The following is a 20,006-nucleotide window of genomic DNA, read 5'->3' as shown; positions in this document are numbered from 1 at the left end:
AGCACCGTGGCATGGCGCATTGTCTTGTTGGAAGAAGCCATCTCCATTGGGATACGCCATCAACATGATAGGATGAACTTGATCAGCAACGATACTTAGGTATGTTGTGCTATTCAGACGTTTATAATGGTCTGGCCCTCTAGCAACTTCAGTGTGAAATTATAGCTTATTTGCCTACAAATGTCAGGTGGTCATAATAATCTGTCCACTCAGTGTATATAGTTCTGTGGCCCTGCAGCCAGAAGACTGGAGATGGGGCAACTTTTGGACTCATCCCTGAGGCTTTTCTCTGCTTTTTTGGAAGGCAGGACCCACCCCTCACCCCTAAGCATGGCTGGCCACTGGCTTGTCCCCGTTGATCACAGTACAAAGTGAAGGTGTGGATAGGAAGTTAGCTGGTTGGTGTTCTGGAGTTTCCCATCCCTTGGATGGGGGCAAAGGTTGTTCCTCTCTGTATTGTAAACTTCAAACCTTTCTCCAGTCTTGAGTGAGTTCCCAATGTGAATGCAGCAATCGGGACTTCCACTCTACCTGGACTCCGCCCCTGCCCCCTTCCCACCCCAGTGTCTGCCAAATGCACAGTTTAAAGCTACTGATGTATAATGCCCCCTTTCCCTTTTTGTCTTGCAGCCGTCTCCAATCTGGACATTGAGAGTAAGCTGAGCGTGTACTACCGTGCACCGTGGCACCAGCAGAGAAACATCTTCCTCCCGGCCACGAGGCCACCCTGTGTGGAGGAACTGCACCGCCATGCCCGGCAGAGCCTGCAAGCCCTGCGCAGAGGTAATTAATCCCAGGCTTGGAGGGCTTTTCAAGGAGAGAACTCAGAGAATGTCCCATTCAGTTGTTCTCTCTCCCATTACTTGCAACACTTCCTTTTGTTATAGCAAGTATTTTGAAACACTCCCTTCTCTAACCTGAAATGAAGTCATAGATAATATAAACTACCTATACACATAATTAAAAGTAGCATTATGGTCTAAATATGATAATAAACAGAATTTAAAAGGAAAACATTTATTGTGATAGTAATACTTGCAACATGCAAATGCCTGGGCATGACTACACTAGAACACATAATGAAGCAGGGTTTGCACCTATCAAAGTAGGTTTGAATTAAAAACAATCACAAGTCATTCTGAAAAAAAAATTATCGGGGAATGAAGGGGTTGAGGGGTAAGAGGACACACCATAAACACTGGTGCATTCAGAGTACATGAAACATGATCCAAAAAACCACACACACCCTTGGATTATAACTAAAAGGGATTTAGGTTTGATTCAGAAATAGGTTCTAGAGTTTCCCTTTACAAGAAGTTCTGGCGGGATATTTGTGGGACTTGGGGCACTGTTTCATTGTTCAGGACTGTCCTCCTTGGCTCCTGTCCAGTCATCAAACAACCAGACCTTTCCCATAGAGCTCTTCTGCTCCTGTTGAGAATCAGTGATCTGCTCCATTCTATAGTGGAGCACGTGGAGGCCTAGAGATGTCAGGAAACTTGCTCAGGGTCACATATAGCAGGTTAGGTACAGTGCCAGGACCCAGACCTGGGCCTCCAGACCTCCAGCCAGAGCTCTTTCCCTCTTCACTATACACCGTGTTCTAGGTAAATAACTAAATATTTCTATTTTGGTTTCTCTCACAGTCCTGAGAAAGCTGGAGTTAGGCACATAGCAATCAAGGTAAAAGATACAGCCCTTTCTTACACTGGTTACTTTTCAATGTCTTAAAATCATTCTAATTAGGACAAGGAGATTACAATCTGGTATCATTCTCTTAGAGACTCCTAACTTGGGTATCAGAAGTTCGCATGTCAGCTTTTTTGGCCTTTAGATTTGTGCTATGGAGAAGATAGTGCCTGTACATTCAATGTCTTTGTTCCAAATTCTTAATGCTCCTTTAAAAAACTGTATCTTGCAAAAGTATTAATATTCAAATAAAATATTTTAAAGTCACTATCAAAATGGGGAAATAAATTGACAAATGTTGGTTTCAGCTTATTTTTTCCACATATGTATGACTTCTCCCTTTTCTCCAATTCCTAATCATTTTCCCCTTTAATAAAAGAGCTAACCTACTGATATCCCTAACACAATTGTTTCTCAAAATTCCCCTTGGTTATTAGTAGTAGACACTGTGATGCTTACAATGAAGAATGATGATCAGTATCCTCTAGAAAGAAGTATCTCTGGCATTTTTATTATTCCTTTGATATTATACATGGCTTAAAAGGCCTTCTTTACCAAATTTTTAGTGCAAGCCACCTTCTGGAAATCTTCCCTAAAACTCTTGCCATTCCTTTGCAGGTTGGATTAGACACCCTTCCCATAATATCCTGTGCATCTTCCCATCATGTCACTTATAAGCTTATATTATAGCTAAAAACCTATAGGCCTATCTTCCACCATTAATCCATGGGCAACTCAAGGGCAAGGATATCTTATTAAATTTTTTTTATTCCAAGCATTTAACATGAATGTGACATATAATAGGTCCTCAATGAATGTGCAACTGAATGAAATTCTGCAGAAAACTGGTTGAGCATTGAGAGCACAGAATGATGACAGGGAAATGTGATCATTCTCACTAAATACTTTCTTTGATCCCATCATTAGAGAGCTCGAGTAACATTAGCCCTTTAACCATAATTATTTTTATCCTTTTATTATTATTATTCATAAATCAGTCTTGATTCAATTTTTCCAGATTCAACCAAATAACTTTAAGCTGTTCATAGCTATCATATTTCACTGTGTTGTCAGGTTTGGGCTTAATGGCATAACTGAGAAACAGCAAGTGCCAATATCAGTTTTCTGTGAACTTCCTCCTAGGGACTGAGAGAGGGATGTGGGGGCTCGTGGGGTTTGGAAGGAAGACCCTGGAGCTGCATCTTGCCTCCACAGACTGGCTGGCTTTGTGGTTGTCTCAATAGCAAATCTTGGGTGTGGTGGTTTTAATAGCACTGCAGAGAGCCATAAACAGAAATTATAGGCATCATAGAATTAAAAACATGCAGTGTAGAATTAAAATTAGAAAGTGACTTTTTTTTTTAACCTTGTCCAAGAAACACAGCGGCTTAGCAGTGCCATCAACAGAATAGTACTTCTGCCATCTGGTGGCCATGACTAATTCTGACCTATCAGACAATGGCCTTGCTCAGCAAATGCTGCAGTGAGTTTCCCTGTAGATTTTCTATTTGGACAGCTGGAATATCCTGGCTTCCATCAGGGGGGAGAGGATACTGAAGCTATAAGGAGGGAGCTGGAGTATTGAGATCAGGACCTAGAAATTGGCTGCATTCAAGATCTGTTCAATAGCAAACCACTCAACAATGTCTATTGAGGGTCAGACATTGTGATAAACCTGGGATTCAGACAGCAATAATGTTATTGTCCCTGCCCACAAGGAATTCCTGATCTAATTAGGAAGATAAGTAACCAGGTAATTTCAACATTGTGATATGAGGCTCAGAGAAAAGGCAATAATTATGTCATGGAGCTTCAGGGAAGGCTCCCCAGAAGAAGTAGCACCTTAATGTATTTCAAGTTATTTAGAATCTGATTCTTCTTTTTCTTCCATTTCTTAGCAATTCTTTATACTCAGAGACTATAATGGCTTTGAGTAATGCCATTGTTTATGTTTGTAAGATAGGGAGAGATTACTAGATGGCTAAAAAGAGATATTTATATTTTATATTTCCTTTCCTTTCAAGTTGCAGGGCTAAGGTTTAAGTTCCATTTACCTACAGTAATAAGAACCAAGGCTTGACTGTAGTGTCAGGCTCTAGTAGACAAATGTTCTCCCCACCCCACCGCCAGAGAAGAGCATTATCAGGGAGCCATTAATCTAGCCTGCTTGCTCCCTGCCTAGGGTGAATGAAAGAGATCTATTTAAGAAAGTGTAGGAGGGAAGCAATTGAATGGGAAATTGAGTCAATGTCTCCCTCCGGACTCCTCCCTTCCTTCCACCTTTCCTAACCATTGACACCTGTATTCTATTCTTCATTATGAATTTAAGACTGCCAAAGCTTTTCCTTGCACTGCTCATTTAGTAAAAAGCCCACTGTTTGCTTGTAGAGAAAAATGAGGGTGGTACTGGAGGTAGGCGCTGTAACAAAGAAGACATTTATCTAAAAAATGTAGTTAGTTCTGTTTCCTGATAAACATTGGCTGTGAAGGCAGTTTAGCTAAGACTACCTACATGGTGATGAAGAGTTTTTCTGTTTGCTAATTGGAGTCAACATTTGACTAAAGAATCCCAAGAAAAGGAAGATGAGGAATACTACCATGTTTTCCTGCCACAAACAAAGTCAGTAGTTTAGGCAGAGAGACCCACAGATAGCCAAATCAGACATAGAAAGAAATATGAAAGCTCAAGAGTGCACGGGTAAATTTAGAGTGTAGCACACTGACTACAGTGAAGAGGAAATGGGGCTGGCATTAACGAAGCCAGTGGAAACAGGCAACAGGACCTAGAGAAGGTCCTACCAATTAGTGAAAAAGATAGGGGTATGGAGTACATTCTAATATTAAAAGACTAGACTTTGACCAAAGCACTAATTCATTCTTCTTTCAGTCTCTCAACAAACATTTATTTAGACCACACTACATCTCAACCTAAATAAAATGTAGTCTCTGCCTTCCCACTAGTGATAAAGGCAGGCATGTAGTGATATCTTGATTTTTATTAATACAGTGATAGAGTTATCAGGCCTTTGGAGAAAGGGCTTACTTCTGATGTCACCTGAGAGGATCAGCATAGTTAGTTCTGTTTCCTAACATGGGTAAAAAAAACAAATAGTGTCTTATGAGCTGTCAGATAGTCTATATTCTATTATCAATATTCAAAGAATTAGAATGTGATAAAATATAATTATAATTCAATATTATAAAACCTAAGCAGTCTTGCTCTGATGAGTGAGAAAGTATGTTAGGGCCTTACAGTGCCTATAGATTAAGTAGCGGTAAAGAGCAGGGTCCTTGGGCCAAGTGTGTACCACTGATAGCTTGGCCTAGCCTCCCTGAGCCTGTTTAGGCATCTGCAGAAGAGGTGTGGTGTCAGCACCTACTTTGAGATGCATATAAGAGCTTTAACAAAGTGTCTTTGGCATAGGGCAATTGCTCAGTAAATATTGGGCATCATAGTTATAATTATTGATGTTCTGAGTAATGGTGATTTTAAATAATAGAAGAGATGATTAAGAAATATGCTGTACCAATATGTACCTTTGTCATGATGTAGTCATGAGATTTCAGGTCCTAGGCATGAGTATAGGCTAGTTTTTGGCAGGTGGAATGGCGTTTGGTGTGGCCAGTGTGTTAGGCTGGGCATGCCTCGGGGCTTATTTAAACACCCAGCAAGCTAAATGGTTCTCTTAGTGTCTCAGTGATTCTTGCTATGAAGTCAGCACCATTTCATCCCACATATGAAAATTTCTTGGCTTTTCCCAGTGGTAGCTTTACTCCTAAATCAGACAACTGTTGTCATTGAGAATTCTTTACTTTCCCTAGGAGCCCAGAGTTTCAAAGCCCTCTGAGTGTTATGGGTGACAGGGCTCAGATGACTGAAATTGTGTGCTGGTCACAGGCTCTCTAAACAAACAAACAAAAGTAATAACTTAAACAAAAAAACAAAACCCCTGATATATAGTTCTCACCAACACCTGTGATATAAATTCTCACACTATGGCCTATTTCAAGCTACCAACAGTTTAAAAACTAGCTTGTAGAATTCCTGAACATACAGCACTCAGCACCCCTGAGCCTATATGAGCTGGTCCAGCACCTTCGAGATGGCTGTGAGCATTTATCCCTGGCACTCCCTGGGTATCTCTGGCATGTCTGTGCCACCACATCTTCCACCATTGTTCTGGATATTTTTTGCTCCTGTTGTTTTGAAATGAGGCACATTTAGAAATATGCTGCTTTTTCCAAACTCAAGATTGAACCATCTTGTATGAACATTATGAGATGGACCCATTGAAATGTAAGTGTATAACTTCATATTAATATGAAGTGAAAGTTTAGTTCAGAACCATTCTGAAAATCTTATTTGATATACAAATGAACTAACTTAGCAACTCACCTTTCTCCAGCCCTTTGCTCAGCCTCCCATCAAGACAAGAGACATTGAAAATGCCAAGTATGTTTATGCATTACTGCTTTTTCTGCCCCTAGAACATCGGAGCCGGAATGATCGCCGGGAGCAGAGAACTGCTGTGCCCCTTTCTGTAACTGCTCCTCCATTGCCAGCGTACCCCCCAGCTCACAGCCAGAGGAGGCGCGAAGTTAAGGAACGTCACTTCTTAACGGTGAGCTTTTGTGGCCAGCTGGCAGCCCTGTCCTTGCTCATCAGAAAGCAGGAGTAGGTTTTAGGAATTAGTTTCCCTCCTAGCAAAGGAGACTGGGCTGCCTGAGAGAGTGAATCATGTGCATTTGGAAACAACTTAATTTTCCCCCTTTCATTCCTGAAAAAAATGCCTTTTTTTCCTTTTTTTTTTCTTTCTTTCTCTCTCTCTCTCTCTCTCTCTCTCTTTTTTTTTTTTGCTAGAGTGGGGATACAGATATATATTTTTTTCAGTTCCTGGTTGTATAATGCAGTAAAGCAGTAACAATTAAGGAATCTAAAAATCAGAGGTAAATTTTACTTCAAATTCTTCTTCTGCACACAAACTGAAAGATTTAGGGCAGGTTACTTACCTTCTTTTCCTTCAGTTCCCTTGTCTGTAACATGAGGATATTAAGTGTACCTAGATTATAGTGTTTGCGGGTTAAATGAGACAAGGCATGAAAATAACTTAGCACAGTGACTGGCACGGAATAAGACCTCAATAAACGTAAACTACTACAACCACCACTATTATTCCTAGTCAAGTGAGAGTTTGGCTGATTCAATGGGATGAGCTGGGAGAGAACTTAAATGATGTGTTAACTTTCCATTTGTGCACAGTTCATTTCATCATTTCATGCTTCCCCATTCTATAAAGGAGGCTAGTTCTTCAGGGTAGCCAATTACCAGAGTGATGTCATCACCAAAGGTGATTTCAGCCTTGCCCAGGTGGCTGTGGCTGTAGCTTAGACCAACCCCCAAGAATAGATCACAGATGATGAAGCTGAGCACAGCTCAGAACATCTGCATTCCCCTGCAGACTACTAGCAACCACTGCACAAACCATCGGCCCAGATGTGCCTTCTGGGGCCTCAGTGGGGACAGCTTTGTGCCTCTGAGTAGGGCATCATTGTCATGAGGGGCTATGGTTTTTGTGACCAAATCAGCCCATACTGCCTGCCCGAATTGCTGGACCCCTGCTCTCTTGTCATTTTAGTTTGAGGCCCTGAGTCTAAAGAAGTTACAAGAGTGTGGTTACACGGTGAGATTTTTATTTGAATTAAATTTATGTGTATGACTATAAACCCTGCATCCTTATGGCTTTTACAATATGCAAAATAGATGCAAATTATTTGGGTCAGATGATGCCAAACATCCAGATAAACAGACTTCATCTGAATGAGTCTGCATGATATGACGTATCCAGATAAAACAGTGAGTGATATTGGACAATACATAGACATATTTCCTACTTGTGGCTGGACAGTAAGCTTCATGTCCTTCAGACTCATTGAATGTCTACTGAGTGTCATGTCACCCTCACTACATTGCTGCAATGCCGCCCAGGAGTAAGAAAAGAAGGTAAGCGCCTCTTAGAGTTTTCTAGGTCTTTTTATAGAGCAGTTACACATGCTAGTGATTTGTCATAAAAGCCCCTGCTCAACAAAAGCTCATATTAAGCTCAGCTCTGCTTGCTGAAGTATTTGCTTTTAATGAGGCATTTTCTGCATAAAATGCTAAAAATATTTTCCCCATTCGTTATATATGTCTTGTGGCTCATTAAGTTGGTTTTCTCGGGGGAGGGGAGAGAGGAATGTTGAGCATTTATAGAAATGACCTAAAAATATTACCCTTAGTCATATTCTGCATAATTTTTAATAATGTCTAAATACCAAAGTAAGACTATAGGAAAAGGCTTAAAATAATGAACAGCAATGAGGGTATTTACCCAACAAACATCAATAAGAGTGTAGATCATACTTATGTAAATTCCAGAAAATTTACCCATCTCAAATTATAATACTTAGTATTTAAGTAAGTTGGGGAAATTTAAAGTGTTTCATTTGTTCAATTGAGTTTGGGTCACCAGGATCATGGGAAGATTTTCCATTCATGTTATATCCCTCAGACTTGGAGCTGACTCAGAATAGAACATGGTTCTATGCAATTGGCTTACAGGACTGTATTTTACTGTAATAGAAAAAGCTGCAGGTATAAGGACAAGAAATTTGCAGCCAAGTTTCTAGATACACATTTTCTTAGATAGCAAATTGCTTGATAAACCTTTTCTTAGACAGCAACTCTCCTTTCAACTATAAGACTTTAGGTTAGCCATTTTTTCCTCCTTTAAAAAAGCATTCATAATGAGATTATGATATACAATATTCCACAGCTCTGTAAACTGTGATACTGTACTTTGGTCATTAATGGCATGGACTGTGAAGCCAAACTGCCTGGACTTGAATACCAACTCTACCATTTACTAGCTGTGTGACCCTGGACAAGTGAATCATTTCAGTGACTCGGGGATAATGTAGATAATACCTCATAAGTTTGGAACAAGAATGTGTTTATACATGTCAACAGTACCTGATACATAATAAGCACTCAATATGTAGTAGACATAATCATTGTTATTTTTATTAGCCAATCAAGTCTCTGATGTATCACTGATATAGTGATAATATTATAGGTCTAACTAGGTTTAAATCCTAGCTCTACAACTTTTTGGTTATGTGATTTGGAAGATTTTATTATATCTTTCTGAGTCCCAGTTTCTTTATCTGAAAAATGGGGATAATAGCTTCAATTTTACAAAGTTGTTAAGAAGGCTTAATACAATGTTATGTAAGTATGTTTAAATTGTGTGTGTGTGTGGGTGTGAAAGTATCAGCACAGTGCCTAAAATACATGAATATCTGAATCTATATTCATAATCACAATAAAATTCTTACCATAAAATTAAAAAGCCTATAATGTATACTCATGTATAAGATTGGAGGAAGTAAATGTTGTCACATCTTTTCTACAGGGCAATTTCCCAATACTTATCAACACTATTATAGATTCATATCTTTTGATCCAGCAAGTCTATGTGTAGGAATTTATCCCAAGGCAATAACAAGAGTGATGCAAACATTTAATCACTAGGGTGTTCACCAAAATACTGTCTACAATAGGGAAAACAATTACAAATATCCTAAAAGTTCACCAGTAGAGATTTACTTTAATGAATTCTGTTATATGCATAAGTAAATATACAATATAAAAATGTATTATAGAAGAATATAATGACATAGAATATGTTTTATCATCAGGGATTTTTAAACGGTGTATAGTATGACCTCAAAAAATATCTATGAGTATATATGTGAGTATGTATACACATATGCAGAGGGAAAAAGGTTGAAAGGCTATACACCATATACCATGGTTCCCAAACTGTGTGATGAGGTACTCCAGGGCACTATAGTAAAATCATAAGGGTGCCTTGGGTTATTTAAATTTTTCAAGGGACAAGGTGTCATTTGTCTAGTGACATTTGGTGATGGCTCCAAAGTAGCCTCATAGCTTCTATAAGTGGAAAGAGGGGAAACTTAGTTTCTTGACATTTGATTTCTATCAACAGTTCTCCAAGAGGAACTCACAGGAAACTGACCATCCAATTTAGCTTAAAACCCTCTGTCAGTTGAAAATTCAAGGGGTGTCTTCTAATTAAAGCGCATCTTGTCGTCCCCCTCATCATGGATGGCAAAGGAGGTGATTTTAGGCTCAAATGGTTTCCCAGAGGGAATTGTTCTAAGCCTTCAAAGTTCAGATAATCCCAATGCTCTATAAATTATTTCAGAGCATTAAAAAAGCATGGTACATTTATACCATGGAATACTATGCAGCAGTAAAAAAAGAAGGATATCTTATCCTTTTAGACAGAATGGAGAGACCTGGAGAGTATTATGCTAAGCGAAATAAGCCAGTCAGAGAAAGACAAGTGTCACATGATCTCATTCATATGTGGAATCTAATGAACAAAATAGGTCTAGAGACATAGAAGCACAGAACAGACTGTGGAATCTCAGAGTGGGGGAGGGTGGATGGATGGGAAGAGATAAACCAAAAAACTTGTATGCATAATGCATAAACCGTGGACAGACAATAGGGTGGTAAAGGCCTGGGGTGAGGGGCGGGGGCAGGCCAGAAGGGGTTCATGGGGGAAAAAAGGGTACATATGTGATTCTTTCAACAATATAGATTTAATTTTAAAAAGAAAAATGAAATAGAACGTCCCCATTTCTTACTTAAGGGGAAACAGGCATTTTCACTAAAATCTGGAACAAGGCAAGGATGCTCACTATCTCTGCTGCTAATTAGCATTATGTTAATCAATGCAACTAGACAAAATAAATCAATTATATAAGAATTGGTAAAGAAGAAGTAAACCTATATCTAGTTGCAGATGATATGATACTATACCAGAAAAATCCTAGAGAATCAATGATAAAGCTGATGCAAACAAAAGAATTCAGCAAGTTAGTAGGATATAAACACACAAAAAGCAGTACCCTTCATATACACAAATGATAGACAACTAGAAGATCTAGTGGTAGGGAAAACTCCATTTACAGCAATAACAAAGAAGATTAAATACTTAGGAATTAATTTACCAAAAATGTACAAAACCTATCTGGAAAAAAAAAACTTTAAAGCATTCTTAAAAAAAGACACAAAATTATATTTTCTCAAATGGAAGGATGTCTTCTGTTCTTGGATAGAATGATTCAGCATTATAAGCAAGTCAGTTATCTCTAAGTTAATTTATAAATTTAACACAATCCCCATAAATTTACCAAAAAGCTTTTTTTAAAATTCAGTTAGACCCACTGATACAAAGGTTTTATGGAGAAACATAGAATAGCCAGGAAAACACTGAAAAAGTAAACCCACAAAGGGCAAGTAGAACTCCAGACATTAAAATATTTTTAAAGCCTTTATAATTACAACAATGAATGCGGTAGGGAAGAAAATAGCTAACCTAAGTAACTTAGGAAAGAATATTTTTTGTGTGTTTTCACACATATATTTATTGATGGGTTGATGAATATAATTTTAACTAAAACAGCAAGCCATAACTCCAAAAGAGGAAACAGCCATAACTTAGGAACTTTAAATATTCAAGTCAAAGAGCCTCTGAGTAATCCAAATAGATAAGTATCAAATAATTTCCCTTTTATACAATTTCTATATTACATCACTTGATCACAAAGCCAGAATAATACTTCATACAGAATTCCTCATTCATTTATACTTGAAGCATCCCACCTGGGTACTTTTGTGTTCCCCACTCCTTTCCTTTCCTTTGCAGTGGTGTTCTGTAGCCATTCCCTCCCTGAAGAAGTGTGCACACATCTTTTCTTCCCAAGCAAGTAAGTCAGCAAGCAAGGAATGAGTCAGAGAATGTCAGTCACAGGCAGATATATGAATGAATAGATTTAGACAGACATTAGAATGGCAACAGCCAGATTCAGTGAGGTCTAAATTAAGCTGACTTTGGTAAAAAAAAAAAAAAAAAAAAAAAAAAAAAAAAAAGAATAAAAAGCTGCTCTGGCTCACTGAAAGGTCTGTAATGCCACCTCAGGTTGTGCGAACACCTCTAGATCCTGTGTTTCTAAGAGATTAGCAGTGGTCTACACAGGAAAGTAGGAAGCCAATGTAACCAGATAGCTAATGCTTTGGACCTCTATTGGGAGCTGACCATGGCTTCCAGCATAATCATTTGTCAAAACTTGCAGGATACTGAACACATTCTTTTTTCTTTTTTTAAAGATATATTTTTATTTATTTCAGAGAGGAAGGGAGAGGGAGGGAGAGATAGAAACATCAATGATGAGAGAATCATTGATTGGCTGCCTCCTGCATGCCCCCTACTGGGGATCGAGCCTACAACCTGGGCATGTGCCCTTGACCGGAATCGAACCCAGGACCCTTCAGTCCACATGCTGACGCTCTATCCATTGAGCCAAACCAGCTAGGGCCACAATCTTTAAATTTCTTGGGAAGGATAAGTTAAGTACTTTCATAACTCTAATCTTTCTCCTTGGACATGTGAAGTAAAAAACATCCAAGGACATGCAACACTGAGGCATAAACCATGTTGCAGAGGTGGATATGTAGGAGGCTTTTAAGGTGCCTAGCTTTCTTGTTCAAACAGCCATGATAAATTCCCCAAGCATATTATCTGAGCAGCCATTCTGATGGTGACACTCTGGTAACACTGAAGACATCTAGTGCCCAGATCTTGTTTCTGAATACTATTCTCTAATAAAAGAAACCAGCTTCCTTGGAGAAATTGTTTATATGGTGAAAAGGAGAATATAAGATAATCCTAGACTCTCTTGAGATGCCAGAAAGCAGCAAGTTCTCAGAAAATAATAGGGGTATGTCAAAAGGACATAAGAGCCAACATGGAGGGATCCCAATGGCCAAACCTGGGACACTTTGTGCAATAAAATAATGATAGTAATAGATTATAACACAGAAAATAAAATAAATACCTGTGAATGTATACTGATATTAAGTAAATTGGGATATGTAAATAAATACATGCGGATGGAGTAGTTCTTCCTTACAGAAAAATTCTAATTAATAAATGTATAAGTATTGATGGAAATTTTAAAAATCACCATTACTCAAATATGACAGTAACAATTTTTGCAGGCAGTAATCATCAATGAATGCTAAAATTAGTTTGGTGAAATTACTTTAAGAAACAGGATATTTGCCTAAGTCTCGAAATTTCTCCCCACAACATAACTTGTTGATTAACGAGAGAAAATAGTAACTTGGAAGCTGCTGCAAAAACTTGGCAGACACCATCAAAGTTAACATTACTAGTAGTAGGAGATGCTTAGTTGATCATTTCTTTACTTTAAATAGAAAAATTTAGAAGACCACAGAGAATATAAGATGATTAGAAGACCTAGTACATCATCATGGCATAGATTCCCATTTCAGAGTGTGGAGTCAGTTTGTCATAGCAGTTCACCTTCATCCCCTCCTGAATGTAATATTTAGCTCATCTGTTTTCATCAATCAGGTTCCTGGTCCAGGCCCGAATCTGCAAATACTTGGGACATTCACCTGCTATTCCCCTGTGCAAGCCTAAGGCAGGCATTTCCAATAGATTACAGCACTCTTTCCCATATAGTCCACACAGCTGGATTGGAGTTGGCACTTGAGCTGAAACATCTATTGCTGCATTCAGCCTGCAGTCACATCCATAAGGGCCCTTGAAATTGAAGTCCCTGCTTAGATGTTGATGTCTAGATGTATAGGCACAATGTTATCTTTCCTCATATGTGTTAAGAGACTCCAGCAGTCTCACCAAGTGTCCCTCTCCCAGCCTTATAAGTGATTGAGGGGTAGAATGTCTAGTTGTATTGGAGGAAGATGTTTTACATAAGATGGAGCCCTATGCCAGTAGTTGATCAGGTTCCAGAGGAACACTGAGGCCTAAATCCTTATCATCAGGATTGACAGTTAACTCATTACAATGTATTGTGTCCACAATTATATTCCTTGTCTGACTTGATAAAAGTAGCTGGGAAAGAATATTAGGGATTCCTTGTTATTTTATATCCTGATAATGGTTTTCTAACATACCACTGTGGCATCCATGGATTTTAAAAGAAAAGTCTGTCAAATCATACTTTTCTTCTTACCAAGGAGGTACATTTTGAGGACAAGGGACATTCCAACAACCTTCTTGGTAAGTCAATGGAGGAAATCACTCAAACTAAGACCCAGACCTTCCTGGTCATATTCCAGAATTATAAACAGTGACTATGTTTACTCGTCCACTTTATATTTAGAAGAAAAAAATGATCTTAAGAGAAAGCAGCTTCTTAGAAAAACTGAACTAGTTTACAGAAGAATCAGAAGAGTGAGAATGGACTTCTGAGTCAGGAAAAAGATTAAAGACAAGAGCTGGCAGAAAGGGTATTTCGATAGTATTTGACCTGCCCTAGGATAAAGACCTTCTCACTGCCTCACTCTCCCATCACCAGCTCTATCTTAGTCTTACTCAGCCCCTCCCTTCCCCTTTCTCCATGGGTCCACATTTAGAAATGTTTGATATTCTATTGGTTTATAAGAACTTGGACTGAGAAACACTGACGGAGCCTTTCCTTTACTATAAAAGAATTATACACACCACAGTGTCCTAGACAGGTCTTGTTTTGCTTTTATAAACTATCTTCATAGTTTTTCAAGCTCTCTCAGAAGTATTCTGTTGATTTACGACCTGTCTTAAAATGGTTTTGTCCATCCAGTCTCTCTTGCTTAAGCTTAGGTGTTTCCTTTTGTCACATCTAATTTGCTCCCTTAAACCAGTTAACAAAATTCTAACCTTGGTAGGAGAACCTTTGACATACAAATTCTTCTGTAATCCTAAGCCTTCAATTGCTTCATTCTGTCTAAAGAAATGTTCAAATACTTAGTCCTACTCTCTTGCCTCTGTACAATCTGGTCCTAACTTATCTTTCCGGATGGATTTCCCACAAATCCTTTGCACAGACCTTAGACCTCAGTCAAACCAAACTATATGTACTCATCTAGAAAATATCCTGCACTCTCAAAACAGTATCTCCATTTGGAATGCCCTCTATCCCATTGTGGCCTCTTATTTATTCCTTTATTTTGAAAAACAACAACAACAACTGAGCAGCTACTATCAATAAGTACTAAAGGAATACAAAAGTGAGTGAGACATAATCTCTGTCAGGTAAGGAAATTATATGGTACTGACTATAAGGTGTAACTGGTGTGAGGTGTTAGAATGGGGTTGGATTTTAGGATCAAACTTCATGGTAAAGGTAGCATTGGAAAGGCCTTGAAGGATGGAGTAGAATTTTGATGTGAATGCTGGGAAGAAGAGCATTAAAGGCTGAGGAAACTATGAGAGCAAGCACACAGAGGCAGGAGAAAGTACAGTGCTTATACATGGATTCAGATACTTTGTTTCGGCTGCAATACTTCAACAGACCAGATCTTGAAGGATTTTGAATGCCAGACTAAAAAGTTTGAATTTATTCCATGGGCATAGGAAATTATTGAAGGGCACAGAAGTAACATGATCAGAAAGAGCCTTGCTTTATGAAAATACCAGCCATGAATGTATAGGGTTAATTTCCTAAATTTCTAGAGGCTTTTTCTTAGTAGAGTAGGGAGAGAAGAACCTGACATTCGTTTCAAACATAAGATTGTAGGAATGGTGATGCTTGTCACACTCTCCATTTAACTTACCTGTCTGGTCTTTGCAGAAGGTAGATGGATCTTGGAGACTGGCTGCAAATAGCTTGTGACCTTCATTGTAGTTGCTGTTTCAATGTGGCATTTTTTGGAGCAAATCAGCACAGCACCTAGCATGTGCAATGATACAGCTATTGAGCCCAGCAAATACTTTTCCCCTCTATAACCATTTTCAAGGGTCACCAGAAACACTTTGCTTTTGAGACTATGTCAGCACCCCTGCTCTCTGCCATAAGCTGCAGAGATCATTATTGTCTTGACACCTCACAGAACATCATACTGCTTCATACTTTCCTCATTGGACAAAGAAACCAGAAGGAACAAGTACTTTAGATGCCTCTAATACAAGCAAACCAGGGGTGAAAGCCTGGTAGCACGTATTTTATCAATCAGGGTCCAGTCAGGAAAATAGAAACCACACCAGTTATTTTAACAGAAATAATTCTAAAGGGAGGTATTATAACATTGACATGATAAATGGAAAACTGAGGTGACACAGAGATAGTAACTACAGAAAACAGCTGACACTCCCAGGGAAGAACCTAACAGAATGTAGCTGGTGAAGAAGAAATGATGTTTGCAGAGTCCCAGCATAAAAATGTAGAATATGGAAGAACAGATTTGGAGCTGTCAGACATCTTAATAGCCAGCACAGTAACTACCTAAAGCATTATCCAATGAGTCTGGTTTATATGAAGTATTCTGAGAAATAAAGAAATATTTTTGTTGCAGATTTTAGTTTTGGAATTCTTTCTTTTTGAAACATTAGCCTGGCTGTGGAACAGCCAATAAAATTACTTCTCTGTACACATTATTACAGAATATTCTCAGGTTGACATTCTCCTGCATGCTTGAGACATTTACTAGTAATTCATTGTTCAAAGTATAAGCATGCAATGGAATACTACTGACAATAATAAGGAATGAATTACTGATACACACAACAACTTGGATGGATCTCAAAGGCATTATGCTGAATGGAAGAAGCCAGTCTCAAAAGGTATGATTCAATTTATATGATACTTTCAAAAAGACAAAACCGTAGTGATGGAGAAAAGATTAGTGGGTGCCAGGGGCTAGGAATGGGAGGAGACTTTGACTATAAAGGGATAGTGTGGGGGCCTTTTTCGGGGTAATGGCAATGTTCTGAATCCTGATTGTGGTAGGATTACGTGAGTCTATGTGATAACATTCACAGAGCCACACTCAAAAAGTGTCGATTCAAAACAGGAAAAAAAAGGAAACAGGGTAAAAGTTAAAACAGAATGTGCATGGCTTGTGTGTGAGAAGGTATCTTTTTTTTTTTTAATTTGCTGTGATAAGTATGACCCCACTGGGCTTTTGCCATATCTGACCTGAGTTGTGAAGGAAAAGTGTCACTTAGAGTGAGACTAAATGTGCAACATCTCTTCAGTTTCCACACACCCTTGGAGCCCCTGCCTGAGGGCAAAGCATAGAGGGTGAGGAAGGAACTCTCTTTGAATCTCTGGGCTGTTCTGGGACTCATGCTGCCAGCTCCTGCAATTTGGGTGAGTGTATTTGTGCTGTTTGTAGCAGTTCAAAGTCTCCTTCCTTTCCCTGCACTTCAAAGCCTGGCTTGCCAATTCCCCACTTATGGCTTTTATTTGGTGCTAGCAACTTTTGAAGATTGACACTGAGTGGCCCTTGGTAGTGACCCTACTAATTAGCAAAGCTGACCACAGGGGATGAATAAGCTACTCACTGGCATCAACATCACAGTGATCATGGTCCAGTGGACCTTGTTTTGTGTTCTTCTTGACAGTCCAGAGCAATTCCTGTGAATAAAGAGAGTGGCAGTAGGAAGTGTTCTCCTAGCCTCCTGGGAGCACTCTTTTCCATTCATACAGAAACTACTTTCCACACATGCCTCAAAATACAATTTTGTTATGCTTTGCACATTTAAATTGCTTCATTAATAGAAGCCTATTAAAGAAAGTGTTCCCGGACTTTAAAATACATAAAATCATTTTGCATTCCATCACCCTAATAATTTGTGTTCAATTCCAGCTGAGATCAAAAGGAAAGAAATATTCTTTGCAGTTAACGTACTGTATTTCAGAAAGCCTCCCTTTGAATGAAAACTGCACCAATGCCATTGCCCTTCAAGGTCTGCTCACTAGGGGGTTGATCTTATACTCAAAACATCTATCATCTATTATAGAAGGATTCTATAATGAAGGAGCATGGCCCTAGCTGGTTTGGCTCAGTGTATAGTGCATCATCCTGTGGACTGAAGGGTCCGGGGTTCGATTCTGGTCAAAGGCACATGCCTGGGTTGTGGGCTCGATCCCCAGTGTGGGGTGTGCAGGAAGAAGCCAAGCAATGATTCTCAGTCATCATTGATATTTCTATCTCTCTCTCCCTCTCCCATCCTTTCTGAAATCAATAAAAATATTTTTAAAAATAAAATGAAAGAGAGCTTACTCTTTTGTGTCTGGTTTATTTGGCTCTTGGTTTCATTAATCTTTTCCATTGTTTTTTAGACTCTATTTTATTTCTGCCCTTAGCTTTATTATTTCCTTTGTCCTACTCACTTTGGGCTTTTTTTGTTGTTCTTTTTCTAGTGCCTTTAAGTGTAATGTCAGATTGTTTATTTGAGATTTTTTCTTTGTTTCTTGAGATAGGTGTACAATGCTATGAATTTCCCTCTTAGGACTGCTTTGGCTGTTTCCCATATATTTTTTTTGGGGGGGGGTGTTATGTTCTTATTTTCATTTGTTTCAAGGTATCTTTTTAATTTCTTCCTTGATAATATTGTCAAGCCATTCATAGTTTAGTAACATGTTATTTAGTGTCCATGTCTTTGTGAGTTTTTTTCTTGTGATTAATTTCTAGTTTCATACTATTATGCTCAGAGAAGATGCTTGATGTGATTTCAGTCTTCTTAAATGTATTGAGGCTCATTTTGTGTCCAAACATGTGGTCTATCCCAAATATGTTACATATACGCTTGAAAATAATGTATACAGACAGTCCTCAGGTTACATTGGAGTCGACATACGTCATTTCGTGGTTACGTCACCATTTCCCATTTATTTATAAAAAAAATTCCATCATTTCGACATATGTACATATGCGCTTTATGTTTTTTATTACTTATTTACCACAAGTAAAGGTCAGGAATTGTTATCTTTCTTTTAAATTTTTTTTTACTGTTTCACTTCATTACTGCTGTGTATGTGCTCCATGTGAGTGACGTAGGTGCTTCTGTAGGTGGGTTCCAACTTACAGCAAAAATTGCAATACATTGCGTCGCGCCGTAGGAACAGATCTCCAATGTAATCTGAGGACCTACTGTATTCTGCTGCTTTGAGGTGAAATGTTCTGAAGATATCAATTCAATCTATGTGATCTGTATCATTTAAGGCTGCTGTTTCCTTGCTGGTTTTCTGTCTGGAAGATCTGTCCATTGATGTCAATGGGTGTTAAAATCCCCCATGACCATATTTTATATGTTTTGGGGTTTTTTTGCAAAGTACTTCTCTGGAGAGTTGAGGGCATTATGGTAGCAATATCTGTTAAGGAAGAGAAATAAAGGTGTGGTTTGGAAAAGCAGACTTGTCAATAATAAGGTCATTTTCCCCAGTCTGATTAGTTATGCATTTTCATGTTTTAAATAGATACTAATGTATAATCTATACTAATAAAAAAGAAAGACACAAATTGACCGCCCCTCCATGATGCCCACAAGCCACACCCACCAGTCAATCAGAAGTATGCAAATTAACCTGACAAAGATGGCAAGTTAATTTGCATACGCAGGTGTCAAGTGCCCCGGGAGGCAACGGCAGCCATGGGCTCCCAGGACCAATGCCGGCCCCGGGAGGTGAGGCCAGCCACACCTAGCCACGCCCACAGGCTCCCGGGACCTGGGACCTTCACCAGCGGAGAGCAGAGTGGGAGAGCAGTCAGAGAGTGGGAGGTTTGGAAGACTTGGCAGAGCAGGAGGCCGCTGGACATACAGAGCGAGAGAGAGGGTGGCTTGGAGGGCATGGCTCCCTCTGTCACCCCAGCTTCCTCATCACAGCTGTGGAAACTGACAGCAAGGAGGAGGAAGTCCCCCACCCACAGAATCAGCCAGAATCAGCCATTGGTCAGACAGCTCTCAGCGGCCTGACAGCCAAGACTCTCGTTCACCTGCATCTCAGAACATGACAGTAGAGAGGTGGGACTATGTCTAAAGAACAACTGTTGATACAACATAGCTCTGCAGCCGAAAGATGCCGGCATTATCAACAGAAAATGTCTGAAGAGCAACGTGCGTCTGATCTTGAAAGAAGGCAGCACCTGCGACAGAATGTATCGGAAGACCAGCTATTGGAAAAATGTCACTCTGATGCCGAAAAACACCTGCGTCATCGACAGAAAATGTCTAAAGACCAACGTGCCTTTGAAGTTGAAAGAAGGCAGTGGCAACGACAGAATATGTCTAGAGAATAGTCATCAACAAGTACTACCAATACTGGTAGGAACTGCCTTCTCAGCAACAATGGAGTACATGAGGATGCAATTTTAAACATACTTGTGGTGGAATGACTGTTAGATGTGAATTTTGCCTATCACTAAATTTCTC

At 39.1% G+C, this 20,006-nt stretch overlaps 1 protein-coding gene across 2 annotated transcripts in view; it reads left to right on the top strand.

Moving 5' to 3' along the window:
• The window catches only part of NHS (Nance-Horan syndrome (congenital cataracts and dental anomalies)), a 96,446-nt gene that overhangs the window by 49,161 nt on the left and 27,279 nt on the right, over positions 1-20,006 (top strand). For both annotated transcript variants that reach the window (XM_014548029.1, XM_014548028.1), the window contains exons 2-3: positions 631-783; positions 6,178-6,311. In XM_014548029.1, coding sequence (XP_014403515.1) covers positions 631-783; positions 6,178-6,311 — 287 coding nt within the window. The remainder of the gene's footprint in view (positions 1-630; positions 784-6,177; positions 6,312-20,006) is intronic.

The sequence above is a fragment of the Myotis brandtii genome, unplaced genomic scaffold, assembly GCF_000412655.1.
Source record: "Myotis brandtii unplaced genomic scaffold, ASM41265v1 scaffold490, whole genome shotgun sequence".
Taxonomy (NCBI): Eukaryota; Metazoa; Chordata; class Mammalia; order Chiroptera; family Vespertilionidae; genus Myotis; species Myotis brandtii.
The sequence above is the reverse complement of the archived record's forward strand: the minus strand, read 5'-3'. Positions and strand labels throughout refer to the sequence as shown.